The sequence below is a fragment of the Macrobrachium nipponense genome, chromosome 19, assembly GCF_015104395.2.
Source record: "Macrobrachium nipponense isolate FS-2020 chromosome 19, ASM1510439v2, whole genome shotgun sequence".
Lineage (NCBI taxonomy): Eukaryota > Metazoa > Arthropoda > Malacostraca > Decapoda > Palaemonidae > Macrobrachium > Macrobrachium nipponense.
In genome coordinates, this window is record NC_061088.1 from 27,254,882 (window position 1) to 27,274,503 (window position 19,622).

Here is a 19,622-nt window from a genome sequence, read left to right on the forward strand (position 1 = left end):
AGTAAGTGTTGATATCTAAATGCCTGAATGTGTTTTTTTTTTTCCATGCAGTGGGTAAGAGGGAATTGTGTGTAACCTTAGGTATAGCTGACAGAGAAGTATGTTGGTTGCAATGAAATAGACAAAGAATTTCATTCTGCTGATTCAGATTCAAGCTCTTGGGTGTTCAGAGACTTTCTTGTCTTATTTGTTTTAAACTCATGTATACCTTCATTATACCTGACTTTCTTTTCCTCAACTCGAACATAACTTTGTATTAAGAGAAATAATTGTAAAAGTGTGCTTAATCTGATTCTTAAGGTATCTGTGGTGCTGGAACAGAGAAGTTGTATAAGCTGTGTGGTCTGTTTTGGTAGAAGCTTTCTGAGTCAGTGAGTGTTAGGGTTATTTGCTTGCCTCTGGAGGTTAACACTTTATCTCTACCCAATATGATAAATATGTATTTATCTAAAAAAAATATTTGGATAAGCTTTATTGACTCATGTTATTAATGTGCATCTCTGTCTACATGTTCTAAAGTGCTGTCCATTTTATGTGAGATATGGCATATTGGTGTACTACGAGAAGGTAAATTATCCTGCTCGGGTCCATGTCCAACCTTCTCTAGTGTAGGTAATTTACTGATCTCTTTTCCAGAGGCAAGCACGTGTTCATGTTCAGGTAAAGAGGATGGAATCTTCTGCGCTCTGAAAAACGAAGTTTTCGCTTCTACTGCGGCCACTGCATGTGTCCTATCGATGGATGAACGTGAATAGGTTTGTTTCTTGAAAACAATGTAATCTGTATCAGAGGAAGCAGGTTCAGTTTTCAACTGTGTCTGAGATACAGATTTGTCTGCTACAACAAGGGTGGGTATGAATTTAACGACTAGTGGTGTAAATTGTTTTTCACCTAAATAATAATTTGATATGTGAGTTATTGGGGAGAGTGAATCCTTTTGGTTTGTAGAGATGAGCAAACGTTCATTTGCTGGAGCAACACAAAGGTTAGAGGGAGCATTCTCTGCTGACGCCGATTTATGTCGTTGGGGAGCTGACCCAAGAGAGTTCACGACTGATAGGCCTAATACATGCATACTCTTAGGAAAAGATGATAATGATGACAAACTTTCACATAAATTCAATGAATTTTTCTTTTGAATAGAAGTATTTCCTGAATCCTGCTCTGATTCGGTTGTTACACAGATGTTCTCCGGAAGGCGCTCTTTTGACTTTCTTTTTTTAATCTTTTTTAATAATTTACAACATTTAGTTGATGATTCCAAAAATATGCTATCAGTCATGGGCATCTTATCTGCAAGAACATTTGTTTTCGATTTTACTCTCTTTTGAAGAAAAGGCAACTGCTTTTTGGACTCAAGAATTGGATGCTTTGATGATGGTCCTGTTCCTAAATCTTTTTGTGACATATGCATATGGTATGAGCGGACTTGTTTCTCTTCCAATTTCCCTAATAATCTATGGGCGAGGGAAGGGGTTGTTATCCATTCACACAGTGCAGGTGATGATGTTAGCTGGGCATCTGATGACATAACTCTGAACTCATCAGGCAACGGGAATGGTTTCACAGAAGTGGAGCTACTTTCCTTTCTGGATGATCTTGACACCTGCCAATTATTTCCAGCCCTGGGGAATTTTGACTGCCTGCTACTTAAGTGATCGCCTTCTACTTTCTTCTCTATCAGATTAGCTACTACGTCGTGTTCACTAGAGACATGTGCCAGTGTTTTGTTAGTTGCGTTTTGTGATGAAAGTTTCTCTGTAAGAGCAGCTATTACAGACGAATATAACGAGCGGAAACATGCTTCTTTTTCTTTTGTTATTGGTGTAGAGTTCTGTTCTGAGAATCGGGTTAGCTGTTTATGTCCCAACACAGGACAGTTGTCATTCTTTCTCATTACAAAATGAGGTGTGCAATACTGACTTGGTTTGGTTTGTATCTCTGAATTTCCAATAAATGTTGGATCTGTAAAACAATAAAATGTTCACATGAACTGTACGTCACTGTTCAATATGTAAGATATCTGCGTCAAATTCCATATTATTTAGTATAAGAAAATTAAGATATCGTTAACTATAGGGATTAATTTACTCTTTTTACGCATCACTTATCATTTTAATGAAAAACTGCACATGCTTCAATGAATAATTTTAAATTTCATTCTCTACAGAGACCGTTTTCGTAAATACTGAAGATGAGAGAAACTGAATTTTGACAACTTTCTGTAGTGATCAGTACTATTTGTCAAAGATTAATCATTAACTATACAATTCACGGAATTCGGGGATCAAATGAGGTATTCTTGCACCGAAACATGCATTAATAAGCAAGCCTTTTTTGGTTAAAGATCATTTTAAGTGTTTTTGCAGAATTACCCTTAGAAGATCAATGTGCATGTTACACACTCTAGCTACTGAATACTGAATAATACGCTTGCGTAACAAGCACTGTTAAATGCAAATTTTCATACCTCAAGCTGAAGTGCCAAACACCCCATTTATGAACTGAACAGGTTTATAGTCGATAAGTAAATTTCATAATGACACGCGACCTTTTAGCGAAAAGTATAGTATTTTTCGCCAAACTAGAAAGGCGTCAGTATATTAACGAAAACGGTTGTAGAGGTATGGCACTAAAGGACTTGACAGAAAATAGATTTGTATTGACAATTAGTCTTTTGTTCACTGAATAACAAATGATCTTCAAGTATTGTTCATTTCTAACCGATTGGCCTAAATGTAAATACCTTAAGCATGAAAAGGGGGGAGAGGACCACTGTAAGGCAAACTTGACTGAACTGCACTCATTTCATGGAATGACAAATTATACCTATTTGGCGTCTCCTGAGTACGTCAGTGAATGTGTACATATTCTATGGGAATCTTAAAGAAGCTTAACGGAAACTTTCTATTCAGTCATAAAGACCAAAAGCGATGCATCTGATATACACAAAAGCTGATTACTGAGGGTCCTTTGCTTACGGGCAGTCACAAGTGAAAATATTTACAACAGGCACATAATACTGAAGCTACTAAACATCATAGTATTTTCAATCAAGCAGAGCAAACGCGTCTTCATCTTATGGGAATTTACAAATGAGAGATTCAAGCCAATAGCACCACGTCAATTGCACCAAAGAAAAAGAAGCATATGACGTGTAAGCACTTGTGGATTTACTAGAAAACGTGTCATATGTGTATGGGACTGTCGATCATGATGAAACTGTCTACACCTAGCCCGTGAAGGTTTATGAAAGTGATTTATGTGAGTGCGTGGAAGTACATGTGAAAGTGTCTGCAGTGTGTTATGTGTCAGACTGAAGCAGAGATTCTGAGCGTTAGATATCGTGTAGAAAGCAGGTTGACTGAAGAGTGTGATCCCTCGTTCCTACATAAATTCTGTTACAAGTGTAAACTTGTGTGACAATTTAGTACAGCAGAAAATAAGCCACGAAGTCCGGTTTCACAATGCTTCGTGTCATGGAAGATCATTTCTGTTTGTGTGATGGTGTGGAATTGTAATAATAATTTCAATGTAAAAATAAACATTTGTTCTTATATAAGATATAAGTGTCAACACATAAATATGTACAATAATTAACAGGTAATGAATATGTAAATACACAATAGTACTAAAATAAAAATAAGTATGCTGTAAAAGATATCTTAATTAGATGTTGGAAAAGTGCCTGAAGTGAAACAAGAAATAAGTCAAATATCATATGTACATAACATTACTAAGAAACAGAAAAGTAAGAAATATCCTTTGTTGCAATACTATGTATATAAATAATAATAATGCATAATAAAAGAAGTACTGTATATACATTTGCTATGTTGAGAGTATATAGTTAACATTGCCTTTGTTACAAGCAAAATATTACTGTATTAAGAGGTGAATGTCTACTATAATTTGGTAGATCTTTGTAAAACCAAATTTACAAGATTCATTTCCTGCAGAGTAAAAAATAAAATATTTCTAAAGGGAGTTTTCATTTTACAAATTTCCAATCAATCAAAGCACTTATGCAAAAAATCGGAGGTAAAAGACTGGCATTGATAACATTTCATGACAGACTATGAATCTTGGTAAACATGGTAAACCATTAAGTCGTATAAGAGTGAGCAATATCATAATAAAGCTGTTTATGATGAAAAGAACATAAAATTTGTAAATATAATCTGGTATTATTTTGGATGTCCTTATGTAAATTTGTTCTATATATTGTATAGCTTCCAAGTTCTACATGTAAGGAGATATTAAAATCTTACAAAAATGAATCTGTAGAATTATTATTAAATAATTGGGGAAAACTATTATTATTTAAAACTGTGGTTCGCCATGAGGATTAACCTCCATCCTCTGCCTGGTCGAATTATTAGGAACTCAGCGGACAGCGTCATCTTTTGAGTTGCCTGAATTACGAGACAGAGAGGGAAGGGTCTCATGACAACCCACGATTTTATGACAATTTCGACTCCAAGGATTTAGGTTTCAATCGGAATTAGATACCAGAGTTTAAGATAAAGTCCGAAAGTTCGTTCTATCATGAAATGGTTCACATAAAACAACTCCGGTCACGAAGTGCCCTCAGTTGTTTAGCGTAACATAACGTAAACCAAATCAATATTGAAAAAGTAAAAAAACTGTCAGGACAACTGCCCTAGAAAAACATTTAAAAACACTTAAGCTCCAGTACAGACAAAAACCAAAAAAACAAAATTTGAGAAATCACAGACTGGCTTAAAATCACAAATGACCGGTTCAAAACCACCCACAAAGATGGGCTCGAGATTTATCAAAGGAGGATGCCAGAGAGATAAAGGCGGTGAGAAAGAGACTGGTGGTTCCTTACCTGTCCTGACTTGTTGTACCTGAGCGAACTCAAAGGACTCTTCGTGTACCGTCTCCCACGCTTGTTCTGCTAATACTCTATCTGCAAGGACGCCGTAGGTAATCGGGGCATCAGATTCTCGTTACAAGAACACCTGACTTTTCCTGAATTTGCTTTTCACTATCTCTCACTATTTTCGTCTAGAAAAACTACGTTCCTAGGGAACACCTCAGCTAACAACGTACAATTTCATCTACGAGCTAATTTACTGGACACACTTGTAATGTACCTAGCTGGATGTATGACAGTGGAAAACTGAACACTGAGTAACTGATTGATTGCCATGGGCTTTATCTGTTTGAAATACTAAAATATTTTATTTAACGATACACCTGAGAGCTACTGATTGTTTTTAATTTCGCCGCTGCACAATACATTTTCAATATTCTCCGCATAACACATTCTTAAGGAAAGTGTCTGCGGGTATTTGCGTACATATAATATATATATATATATATATATATATATATATATATATATATATATATATATATATATATATATATATATATTCTAACGATCCTGTTTTAATGCATTATAAAAATATAAACACAGGAACGATTCATAAGTTTATAAATTCATTATTTCTGAAAGTATTCATCAGTGACCAAAGCATTGTGCAGCGTGAAATATTTTGTTTTATATTTTGTTACCTCTCTAGTCAAGTCTCAGAGAGGGAGAGGTTAGCAAACTAAAAAATAAAACTATTATATAAATAAAAAAGAAAAAAAGAAAATTTACTAAAGAACTGAAACGGATACTTTACTTTACTAAATGTTTAGAAGGTTTCCCGTCAAGGACTGACCATTGGGGAAAAATATCGGATAACTTACCATCCTTTGCATCGCGGTAAGCTTCCTCTACCAGCACCTGAGCAACCATGACTGAGTGGCCATGTTTCTCCACAATGTTGACGAGGGGCTGTTGTGTCTCGGGCTTCTTCAACGTAGGCAGCTTTCCAGCTTCGCAAGATGCAATGATCTCCTCGTGCTGGATGCCCTGTCGGATCAACTCTGAGACCTTGGTCAACTCTTGAGTGGTTGAGGAGAACTTGCCCATTTCCTTGGGGATTGTCTCCTTGAAGAGGGTCTCTGGTTTGACGTTCTTGGCGTGTTTCACCATACGCAGGAAGGCCTTGAGACCAACAGGATGCCTGAGTGCTTGTTGCTGAGTTTCCTGTGCCAGCACAATAGACACGTTCCTCTGGTGGCCGATGTATTCACAAACCTTGATCAGTGCACTCTGAATGTTTGGCTGCTGGAGTGCCATGAATTCACCAGCCCTAAACATTGCCCAGATCTCACTGACTTTAACATTGTTTTTCAACATTGTGTGAATCTTTGCTAACTCGTGGATAATCTGTTCATCCTCAAAGAACTGAGGAGCAACTTCTCGAACAACTTCCTCGCCCTTCATGGATGTTTCGGAAACTTTGACAAAACACTTGACACCAGGAATTTGGTTAGGTGCAAATTCGCTGGGTTGGAGTTTTGGATAGCTCTCTTCCAGGACGACAGGAGCATTCCAGTTAGCATAGATCTCACCCACACGGCGCTCTTTCGGTGTAGAGTACTTCCTCTCATCCTTCTTCTTTTTGTCCTCGAATACGTTGGTGGGCTTCCATACATTCTTCTTTGCATCTTCGAGCTCCTGTTGGCGTTTGACTGCACGCTCCTCCTTTTCATGCCTCATCTTTGCCATGGCTTCCTCATGGACCTGCCTCTCCTTGAGTGACCTCTCCCTCTCCTTTTCCTTCATGTGTTCTGCGGCATGTTGAATGTGAATGGCTGCATACCTTTCATCGGCTATATTTAATTTCTCCTCGTAGGTCAGCCCTTAATCAAGTAACAGGAAATTAGAATCACACTCTTGTTACTACAAAACCACTGCCCAAATTAAATGACAAAAATTAGTAATGAGCAGAATGTAATGTGTTACTACTATGCAGGGTTTACGGTAACGTTTGCAAAGCAAAATACAATCCAGAAATAATTTATTGTATATATTTAAAATAAAACAAAATAAATATTACTTAATAGCAGTATTATACTGCTATGTCAAAATCAAAGTAAAATTTGTCAAAGAAATAAAATCATAAATTTAGTTGAATCATTTTTAAAAAATAAATAAACATTTAATAAGAAAACTATGATTATGTATTAATATAATAAAATAAAAAAAACAAACTAGGAATTATTAAACATAATTTATGAATATTACAATGGAAAGTCTACGGGTATCAGAAATACCTACTAACCAGTGATTCCTCTTTCAAGAACTTTGGCATTTTAGACCTCAACTTACCAATGACTTCTAGATTTGCTTTGGTGAAGGCTTCGCCTTCAGAATTTGCAGCTCGGCAGGAATATTCTCCTTTCATGTCTGGAGATACTTGTACAAGTGTAAGCATTGCCCTGTCATTGCGAACTCTCATCTGTTGCAAAAATCGGAATAGTGTTATACGGAAGCACTCCTTGATGAGGATCATATTCAATTTAAATATTCACAATCTTTCTAATCATTTTTCTGTTTATTGATTATCTGTTTCCACATGAAAGTTAGTTCAATGCTGAAAACACTAAAAAGATAGTAATTCAAGTGACTGCAAAGAACAATTACCCCTACATCCAAATATTACAATTAATGATCGACTGAAAAATGCAGGAGGTTATTGAAGTTTTATGAAAACCTATGACGTCACTCTGTCACTTCCTCTTTAAAATCGTTACAATAAAGGGAAGACAATAATTAATGTGCAGTTATTATACTTTAAAGAAAGTATCGAACTAATTTGCCGGAAAGTATCCTTAAGTAGTTATTCAAATCTCTTACCTGGTATGATGCATGTTGGCGGATAAGCTTCGAATTATGATACCAGGAAATCTCAGGCTTGGGATTTCCAGCAAATGCTGCAGTAAAGGTTATAGTCTCCATTTCCTTTATTCGTGAATTGGTGATTTCTTGTGTAAATCTTGGTGCATAATGTTTGCCTATATGGAACAAAGGAAACAAGAATTGATAATTGCTGATGGTACAATATAGTATACTCTAATATGTTTGTTCAGTGTTAATAACATATTGATCAAAACACACCATGAAAGAAAAGCAGTACTCTAAGGCCACTTTACCTTCTACACTAAAATCAATTGGCTAATCCATGCATTCATTCTCAAGCAGAATAAATTCCTCTAAGCTATCAGCTCTGCGCAAACCACCATTTTTCGAGTTCCTCGAGGATTTTGTCTTGCTACTACTTACAGAGCTCGGCTGTTGCTCAGAATCTGATGCAGAAATATACTTGGGGGTAGAAGTAGACCGTTTTTTGGAATCAGTGGTCCCAGAAGTCTCCTTTACTGTGGAAAGTGAGACTTTGGTAATTTTTGGACGAGCTCCTGTCTTGCTCAGAGTATCTGAAGGACTGTAAAGTGAACTTTGAGGAACAGGACTTTTAACTCTTTTAGGAGTTGAAACAGGACTTTGCAATGTCTTTGGAGTGGATGCTGGACTTTGCAGTCCTTTTGGGGTTGAACCAGGACTAATAACAGTCCTAGGAGTAGACCCAGGACTTATTACGGTTCTTGGAGTAGAGCCAGGGCTTGTGACTCTACTAGATGATTGGGATGGTGTCTGTGATCTTCCATGAACAGGACTGCTTACTCTATTCATCACTGGACTTTGGACTCTACCAGACACCTTACTCGGAGTTGGACTCTGAACTCGACCAAGAATTGGGCTTTGAATCCTAGGTGATACTGGAAGTGGACTTTGTGTGCGAGAGGAAGTTCGAGAGGCTTTGGGGCTTTCATCACTTGTCTTTTTTAATGCAAAATCCATTGCTCTGTCCACTGACATTGCTCTGGGAGGACGAATAAGGCTCCTTTGACGATTTGCTCTTGAAACTCTTGGAGAATCAGGGCTTGAGTCTTCCAGTTCTTCTGTAGAAGAATACTGATAAACGGGCATGGGTATTTTTGAACTCTCATGGATCTGTTTGAATGTTTTCCTAATTAACTGTGGTGTTGACATGGGAGAGCTAGGCTCACTCCACACATTTCTTTTTGGACTAGGCCATCCTGAAAGACTGTCAGACGAATGTTCCCTAGAAAATAGTTTTGGAATTTTGGATATATCATCATTTCGCAAAGAGAATTTCCTTACTTGGTTTGGTGTTGACGTTGGAGTTGACTCATTGGATCTAACACATCGTGGAATTTTGGATTCCTTTAAACTATCTGCAGATAACTCTCTCGACATCACCAAAGGCAACTTGCTTGGTGGTGAAGGACGCTCTTTTTTTATCACCATAGGTGTAGTTGGTGCACTACTTGATTTCACTAGTGATGGAGTAACAGTCTGACAAAGGTCAGAGGTTTTACTGCTCTCTTCCTTTGACACAAGTGATTCGCTCTTAAGTAAAGTTTTCTCTTGAGTAATTCCAGTTTTGTTGCCTGTTTTTGATCCATGGCCGTGCATCCCTTCAACATTAGAGTTCTTTAAACTACCTTCATTTGTGTTCAGTGCCTTCTCATTTTTCTGAAGTTCCTCCTTTTCCTCCTTTGGTTCTCTCTCTGGCTTTTGAGAACGACTAGGTCGTTCAAACAACGATTCTTTCTTGTTTAATGTTTTCGACGACGATACCATACTTTCCTTCTTTAGAATAGGTTTTCTCCTAGGAGTTGGGGTCAATTGTCGTGTAACCTTTTGTTCTGCTTTCGTGGGCTCTATACCAGCGTCTAGTTGGTGACCAGTTGTTGTCTTGCCTTGGCTACCAGGATTCTTGAGTATAGATTTACGCTGTGTCTTCAAAATATTTCCTGGTGTTACCTTTGTCACTTTGCCCTTCTCTGTTTTCTCTGTCACTTGCCCCTTTGAGATTCCTTTTGCATTTGGTTTTAGGCCTTTTTGATTTTCAAGATTCGCCATAGAAGACACATTTTTTGATAGATCTTCAACAACTTCAACCTTTTCTGCTTTGGTGGCACTGCTCTGAAATGAGGGGGTAGGACTCACTGAATGGGTCATCTGTGTTTCAATAACATTTTGAGAAGGTTTTGACTTTTTCTTAGAACTAATGTTGTTTGGTAAGGCCTTAGCAGATAAATCACTCGAGGAAGCAGAGTCTTCAAATACTATTATAGTTCTTTCTGATGTAGCCAGTGGTTCTGTTATTTCAATAGATGGTATGGAGTCAGGATCAACTTCATAAGATGATGCATCAGAACTGCTTGATTTTGTCTCTAACGCTGCAGCACTGCGCTTGTCTTTCTTGTTCTGCTCAATTGTCATTTCTATTTCAGCTGTAATGTCTGCCTGTGCAAGAGAGCTTAGGGCTTCAATAACCTGTGATATGGAATTTCGATGTGAACTTAAGTAATTAGACAGCACTGCTTGAGCAAAGTTGGGTGATTCTGTTGATCGTTCATCTTCGGATGTAGTGCTTGAAGTATTAGCATCAAATTTAAAGTGAACATGCTTGGTGTTTGGACTTAACAGTGATGTTTTAGATATACTGAGAGCCTGATCTTCTGTTAGATAAATAGGGTTGATAGTATATCCACTTGGTCTTCGGCTCGTTCCTTCACTTACAGTCTCTGTCTCTGAGACAAATACTGAGTCACTGCCCATGGAAAGGTCCCCGATAGATAATGAACTCGAAACTTCTAACTGGCCAAGGGGGTCCCCCTGAGACTCTGTACACTGGGAATCACTCCTACATTCTATTTCAGTATGAGACCCGTATTCTGTGTCAATTTCAGAGATGGTATCTCTACTGCTCATGCATGAAGGATCTCGGGATACTGAAGGCCTTTCAAGGCTGTCTATAGACATGCTAGTAGCACATGTACTGGCAACACTACTCCTGAAAGCACGATCATTGAAGCTTACTGAATCAAGGTCTACAGGAACATTAGAGGTTGCAGGCGTGGAGACAGACTTAGGGTCTTGGTCTGAGGTGGGTAGGGTACTGGGAGAAAAGGAAGCTACACTGATATACTGCAAAACACTGGGAGTTGTCTGCAACACTGAGGGGGAGGACTGTATCATAATAGGTGTTGAATGGATTAATTGCTGATGGGATTCGTCTATAGTGGTAGCAGACTGAGACATGGATGGAGTGGACAACAACTTGGATGCGGAACACTGCAAAACAACTGCTGGCTTCGAGGATGAGGACTGCTGGGCTCGGATGCATCTTCTGCGTGCACGAGACCGTTCAACTATACCTGACATCTGATCCTTTAGTTCTTCCATTCGTGTCACCCATTCTGGCTTGCGATAGGCCTTAGAAGTTGTCTCTGAGTGTTCTGTTGGGAGGACAAAGCGTGTAAGCTACCTTCATCCTGCAAACTTGATTAATATTTACCTCCTCAATGTTAGAATACTGCATTAGCGTTTACTTTACTGATCTTCTTTGAAAGTTGATATAATAATCCTAAAATGAAGAAACATATCTTGACATAAGAAAGCATGAATAAGCAATCTTGCAAAATGACTGTCATTTAAAAGAAGCATGATAAAAAGAAAGAAAGACATAAATATCAAAAATATAAATTGCGACAAAAGAGAAATCATGAGATCCATCACCGCCAATGCTGAAGAAAAAAAAAATGATGTTACAAGCAACTCAAAATTACTCCCTGAAATGAAATTAACATAGAAATAAAATATAGTACAATAACAGCTCAACACAGAAATGCACTACAGAAATTATATTAGTAGCAATGTGGGTGTTAATGTGCAGTTGTAATCATGTGAATATGAGGAATAAAAAAGAATGAGATATAGATATTGGGAAAAGAGTGAAGCGTATGAAGTATAATATAAAAGCTGGTACATGGTCCTGCCCATGCAAATATATTTCTGTGGGGGGGAGACGAGATGAACTGCTATCATTAGAAGACCTGCAAAGGAATGGGAAACAACTATACAAGAAAAACTTTCTTGCATAGCTGCTTCCTCTTCAGTTCAGAGAAGATTTAAAATGACACTATGTACAAAACTTGACTATGGGTAAGGCTACTTTATTCTATATTCATTATTTATTATGAGAGATGGCACTGAAATTTTTAATCTTCTTTAAAGGTTAATTCTGATATGCAAACTATCTGAACTTTGGAATCTATAGAAAATTTCAAGATGGAAAAAACAATGGCTCAATGGTAAAAGCAATACTAACAAATGCACTATCAACTCAAATAAGCTAAAACTTTCCTAATAAATGACTTCTTAATCATTATTCTGTCTAAAACTTCATTCATGGCAAATTGGCATTCTCTGAGTAAATATCTATGAAATGAAACTAAGAAATAAAAATTTCCATAAAAGAAATGAGCACCATGGCGTTACTATCATACCCTCAAGCACCACTAATGTTGTAATTGTGGTGTCAACCCCATTTCGATTCATAGCCTCGCAGGTATACACGCCACAGTCATCCAAAGTAGTCTTGTGGAGAGTAAGGATAGCAGTGCCATCTTCATAATTCTCCACTGTCAGAGCCTCCGTCACCTCCACCGGAGACCCATCGACATACCATTTGATGGTTGGACGTGGATAACCATTTGCTTTCGTTATCAGTCTGCGTAGTAAACAATAAAATATGATTAATTACTGATCTCTTCTACATTGTGATAATGCAACTTACCACAGCAAAAGTGTACAAAACATACATCTATAAATTAAATATGGATGTAGGAATGAACAACAAAAGAATTTCTTCTGTTATTTACCTAACAGTTGTTCCTTCTTTAACTTCAATCTTCTCTTCTAGCCTGTTGCAGAAATATGGTGAAGAGCCAGCTTCACTGTCTGATTCTGAGTCTTTCTCAATTTCCAGAGTCTCTTCCTCTGAAGGAGATCCGGAGAACACATTTTTCTCTGATACAGAAGTAACAGTTGCCTGCTCTGAATCAGGTACGTATTCATATGCTGGAAAATAAGGGTAAACATGTAATCCTTGTAAAAAAAAAAGGTTACAATATTAACTTTCAAACAAAGAAAATGTTGTATTAAAGCTATACTGGTAATATCTCTGAATGAAAAAAGGAACTGTGTCTTACATTCAACAGTGAGATTAGCAGTGGTTCTCGCCTCTCCTGCTTTATTTCTGGCAATACATGTGTAGTCTCCAGCATCCTCGGGAAAAACTTCAAGTATCTGGAGACCAGCTCTACCTTCAGGTGTCTGTGTCAGGCGAACTTCTCGGTGATGGCCAATAGGTCGGCCATTTTGGAACCAGGTTAATTTCGGCATCGGTTTTCCAGTGACTTTGCAGCTGAAGCGGACCTCTTCTCCATCCATGACTCGAATTGGTGTCAATGGTGGATTGAAGACAGGGGGCTCTGCCTCCTCTGCGCCCTCACCCTCAACAAGGAGAGTGGCAGTTGAGGCTGCACGGCCGACTGGATTCTCTGCAGCCACTGTGTAATCCCCAGAATCATCTTCAAACAGCTCTCCTAGGACAAGGGTGCTCTTGTTATTGCCACTTGTGATCTGCACTTCAAGCTCTTCATCATGGGTTATCTCTTGGCCATGACGATACCACTGGAATACTGCCTCTGGTTTAGCTGTAACTTCAGCTTCTAAAATGGCTACTTCACCCTCTGGAACTATCTGAGGCTGAAGTGGTTTAATGAATTTCGGAGGTTCCATTTCGATTACTTCTTGAGGCTCTGAAATAATACAAGTTTTTATAATTTAGTTATGGGTTATTTACATAAGGCTACAATATACATGCCACGTCAGTAGAAGTAAATATACTCCAGTAATATTTTGCTACTTGTTATACCATTGTGAGTTTTGGCAAGGGAAAAAAGATACAAAATGAATGTAATATATTTTGATTTTAAAGTCTCATAACTATTTTCAAAAGCAAGAATGGTATGTATTTTATACTGAATTATCCAGCGAGACAGTAAAAGGCAATTCTGATTGCAGAGCACTAATAAACTTACTTATGACTATAACCGTAGCTACGGATCTGGCTTCACCAGCTTCGTTGAAGACTCGAACTTCGTATTCCCCAGAGTCTTCTTCGAATATTTCGTCAACATGAAGGCTCGTTTCGTCGTCGGTATGTTCGATTAAAAAGTCACGTGAGGGCTTTAGTTCCTTACCCTGGTGATACCACTTGATTGTAGGTGGTGGGAAGGCCTCATAGCGAGCAAGCAAGTCAAGGGAAGATCCCGTCTTAGCCACCTGGGCCTGCAGGGGAAGTGTGATCCGCGGTGCCTGACGCAGTTCACATTTCTCCAGCATCTCGATGTCTTCGACGGTAATGTATGAAGCAGTCTCATCGCGGCCATATTGGTTTACTGCCACGCAGCGATAAAGACCTTTGTCATCAATGAAGATTTCTCTGATTGTAAGACTGACTCGTCCCGTAGTTTCATCGTGTTCTTGGATGAACTCCTCGGACGGAGCCACTTCTTTATCGAGATGATACCACAGGACCCGAGGGGTCGGTTGTCCTCGCACTGTGGCTTCCAGCACCACCTTTGAGCCATGTTTGACCTGAAGTGGCTGAAGTGGTACCACAAACTTCGGTGGTTCTCCCCGTGGTTTATCTTTGCTTCGGGCTAAGGAATACAAACAAAACGCCAATGATAGTTAATGTACTTCAGTCCATATATTTCATTGTCAATTAAGAGTACCATTAAAAGAAGCTATGAAAATCTATATCCCATAGAAAATTATTTCTTTACACACTAGATAACTATACCATCAACAGCACTAAGGCAAAATGAGCTGATCTTCCAAGCAAATTATGAATGCTAAATGGATATAGGAAAATAACGTTAAAATACAATTCGTCTTAAAATCTCACTGGTTATATGCAGTATTAACATCCAATCCCTCTGCTAAGAATCAACTGCAGAGGTGAGAAACTTTCTTTTGCATGCATTTGTTTATAATTTAACTATATGTGATGAAATGTTGTTACAAAATGTAATATCTGCATACTATACTACTTATAGTAATTAGTACTTAATTTCTGTCCACTCGTTCTTCGATACAGATACTTAATCCACACAAAAATTTATTTGTATATATTTCCGAAATATCAAGCCACCTATAACTTGATACCGAATTTACTATATATCGAGAATTGCTTACACCTAAGGGAATTATAAATGATAAGTCCATCTGACCTGATAACCGCAAGGTCAAGTCGACCGATTACCACTGTTTCTAGACCAGGCCCTCGTGTTCGATCCCTGGCCGGGCTACATGAACTTATCGGTTATAATTTCCCTTGGGTATAACTTTTTCATAAAATATATGATAATTTGCTTAAAATTTACACAAAAAAAGTCACGCACGTGAAAGTGACCAAATTTCACACGCACGCACAAACACACACACTTACACGGACGCGCACACACACACACACACACACACACACACACACATATATATATATATATATATAATGTAATAATATATAATTATATCTATATATATAGATATATATGTGTGTGTGTGTGTGTGTGTGTGTATATATATACTTTCCTAATCGTAAATGTAGAATTTCCTGGTCAGTTTACTACCGTATCTTCAGAGCCATACCTAAATCTGCCAGGCTCTCCCTTTAAAATCAAAAGGCCATTGAATAAATTATATCGTGTTTAATTGTCTTGACACTCATTAACTTGGCTCAAACGTCGTAGACATTCGCCAGTTTTTGCTCGTCTTTCCATTCAAGTACCTTTCAGTTTTGGAATACATTTACATTGTTCAAGATATGTGATTTAACTATGATGCGGAATTAACGAATCTCGCTTAGTTAAAATTGCTACGGAGTCTATCACCAAGAAATAAATATTTACAGTACGTCATTACTGCAGCTTCACTTCCTTGAAGTCAGTATTTAATTTTATAAAATGAAATGAAAACCTGCAGAAGATTTTAAAATAAGAGGAGAAAAGGCGACTTGCACTTCTGCATTAAATCCAGCAAGGCACCTTAAATAAATGCGACGAATCAGGAAAGAAAATCACCCGCTGACGCCGGTTTCGCAGATCATAAATCTCGGGTCGAGATATCTCTGCCATTAGCGCCTTGTTTATCGTCCCCAACCTTAAAAGTGATCATAATTCTGGCGATCTGGCATTCCCGCGCACCCCCTTTTTTATATCGCATGACATCCTCTCCCTGGCAATGACCTCCCCTTTGGCACCACGTAAACTGGCAGAGTGCCAAGTCTCACACTAACTACTTCAGATCCGCCGGCTTTAGCACTCTGCTCCTCAAAGTCGAACAGACGTCGATTTACCAAGTCGCCTTAATCCAGGTGGATTAAATGAGCCCAGATGTGTCTTTCTGCGATAAACAAATGCTTATAAATAGCCCTATTTCTAGGGCAATGTTTTCCTGCCGTTGTCCTCTTTTTGCACCTCTTACTTTGTTTCTGATCGGATTGTTCTTCTTGGGATATGGAGATCGACTGACTGATAAGTCTACATTCTCGACGCATGAACAAAATTTCAAAGTAATAACCGAAGTATTTGTTAAGGATTTTTCTTAATTGTTCTCTGGAGCACTCTGTTTGGAATGGCACACAGCAAAAGTTCATCTCAAACCAGATTGATTTCTTTGCGAAATATGCGCACTTCACTGCATAATCAAATACACGGACTATATCTTCGATATCTTGAAGATATTACATTAAAATATGTCTTATTCGAACCATAAAAAATCACTCGCAACTATTGAAACACCACTTAAAGCAATCATTCATATTCTAATACGCAATTAACATATGAAATATATTAAGCAAAAGTCACACACACGAATTCATATCTTACGAAAATGTTTCAAGAAATATACCTACATTAAACCAAACACTGAAACATTATTAATAAGAAATATTATGTTGAAAAGGTCAAAAGGGAATAATCAGTGAAAAAGGTATTCATCATGAAAGAATACATGGAGATATATCAGGCATAAGGCTGCTGTAGACTCAAAGTGGAATATTAGACTATCTTAAAAGGTCAATTGTAATTACCCCCAACAAATTACCAAGCATCTAAAATAAAAACTGGGTAAAAATAGCAAATAGAGAACTCACGCCAAAGCCACGAAAACATCACTGTATTTTTCTGCTGCAATCAATTGCAGCTAAAATTGTCGTTTATCATGGTGACTCCACCATCTTGAGATGTTCACCTGTGCACAGCGAAACCCAGAATGACGGACCTCGCCAGATCTGACCCCCAATGGAAACCCTGCCCAATCCATGATGTCATGGATAATTGCCAAATAGGGGGAGCAAAGCCTTATATAAGGAGATCTAAATCTGCCTCATCCGTGGAAAAATATTCTATTTCTGCATATCAAGTGTGAATGAATCTGTCTGCTTACACACTTTTTTCATAGGGAATAAAATTCATTCAAGTTTTATTGTTCCTTAAGTACGCAAATTGGCATCGGGACCCTGCCTTAGTTGCCAGCTGAAGGTATTGATCGTAATGCCAAAACACTGGCCTATATTCGCTGAAGTGAGGTCACTTTCAAATTTAGTATCACCTTCAATTCACAGTAGCATTTGGTTCTTTAGCAAGAGGATAGTGATGGATTCGACGAGAATAATTTAAAGAAAATTGCAATGTGCTTCAGAATTAAAACAAAGACTGAATATTGTACAGACAATCGATTAATAATCCTTTTTATAGACACTTCATATATATATATATATATATATATATATATATATATAGATATATATATATTTTATATGATCCATATATGTGATATGTGATTTTTATATATCAAACACCATTGGGAAGATATGAAAATCGGCTGTAAATTTACAACCGTTTTTAATTTCTTCCCACTGGTGATATATATATATATATATATATTATATTATTATATATATATATATATATATATATAGATATATATATAATATATATATAATATATATATATAATATATATATACACATACATACATACATACATGAAAATCCGTACATATGCTCGTGCAAGTTACGGTGATAACCTTCCAGATATTATGCGAGAAGCGATTTTTATCCATAATATTATAGCAAACCAGAATGAGTAGTACGATCAGATACCTTGACCATTGATTCTAAATATCATATAGAGGAAAGAGTGCTTATTACTTACTTGTGGTTTATAAATAATTTGCACCCTACCTGGCAAGTATGTACAACGCCATGAACAGTCAGAAGTTCATTGAACCCTTCTGAGCGCCATCCCATCGTTACGTGTTGGAATATATAAATACATACATACATACATACACATACATACATACTACATACATATACACACACATATATATATATATATATATATATATATATATATATATATATGTGTGTGTGTGTGTGTGTGTGTATTATTCTATATATATATATATATATATATATATATATATATGTATGTTTATATATATATATATATATATATATATATATATATATATATATATATATATATATAAACTCCTCTCCGTCCTGTAAATCTGTATTTTTATTCACTATTCGGAATTCGTTATTTCTATATAATAATGACTACAAATATTACTCTTGTGAAATAGCTTCCTTGAAAGGTAACTAAGAATGTGCATGTCAATGTATATATATATATATATATATATATATATATATATATATATATATATGACATGCGCATCTTAGTTACATTTTAACTAAGAATGCGTATGTCAATATATATATATATATATATATATATATATATATATATATATATATATATATATATATATATATGACATGCGCATTCTTAGTTACATTTTAAGGAAGCTATTTCACAAGAGTAATATTTGTTGTCATATTATATAGAAATAATGAATCCCAAATAATGAATAAAAATACAAATATACAGGACGGAGAGAAGTTTTAGCTTGGGTCCCAGGTTGTAAAATAAACATTAAACAAATAACTCGGTCAAATTTACTTTATCAAATTTTCTAGGATCGATAGACGAATGTTACATTATAAAAATGCGATAATTCGAGGGAAAGTGAACCATACACATTATTATGATCTAATAACCACTTAAATTGGCCTCCTTTATAGTAAAAAACGATAAAATAAGACTTAATTTGTCTCAGATTCTGCTGTAGTTTTCTTTCAGAATTTACATAATTACTAGAGGAGGTGTTTACAAAAACAGTCGCATCTCAAAATACCTTTCAAAACAGCACAGGTGTCCGCTATTAGGCAACATCTGCTCTTACGCGGGCAAATGGGAAAATAAAACAGACCAGTAAACCTTCCTGACGAAATAAATGGTTTGTTTTGGTTTCGAGAGACAAGAAGAGATGCCAGAAGTGCTCTTCCAAGTCTGCTGAGGCTACGATTGTTGGCGTTTACCGTATTTTACGTCGAGTTTACTTAAGCGTTACCTGTATGTTTTGTCGAGTGACGAATCTTCAGCGTCTTGAGGTATTAAAGCGACTGTAGTTCCTAAAATGGAACACTTTCTCATGCAGTCAAACGTGAACATGTATACATTAATGGTGGATCTTTTCATCCATCTGAACTAAATAATAATAATAATAATAATAATAATAATAATAATAATAATAATAATAATAATAATAATAATAATAATAATAATAATAATGTCATTCTTACTGGGATGCTTTGCAAGGACATCCAATGAGTCACCTTGAATAATAATAATAATAATAATAATAATAATAATAATAATAATAATAATAATAATAA

At 36.7% G+C, this 19,622-nt stretch overlaps 1 protein-coding gene across 1 annotated transcript in view; it reads right to left on the minus strand.

Moving 5' to 3' along the window:
- LOC135215403 (titin-like) overlaps positions 1-19,622 on the minus strand; it is a 206,828-nt gene that overhangs the window by 77,514 nt on the left and 109,692 nt on the right. Inside the window, 9 exon segments of the mRNA XM_064250008.1 lie at positions 4,856-4,936; positions 5,728-6,729; positions 7,199-7,328; positions 7,727-7,884; positions 11,119-11,199; positions 12,250-12,473; positions 12,625-12,823; positions 12,955-13,566; positions 13,849-14,472. Coding sequence (XP_064106078.1) covers positions 4,856-4,936; positions 5,728-6,729; positions 7,199-7,328; positions 7,727-7,884; positions 11,119-11,199; positions 12,250-12,473; positions 12,625-12,823; positions 12,955-13,566; positions 13,849-14,472 — 3,111 coding nt within the window.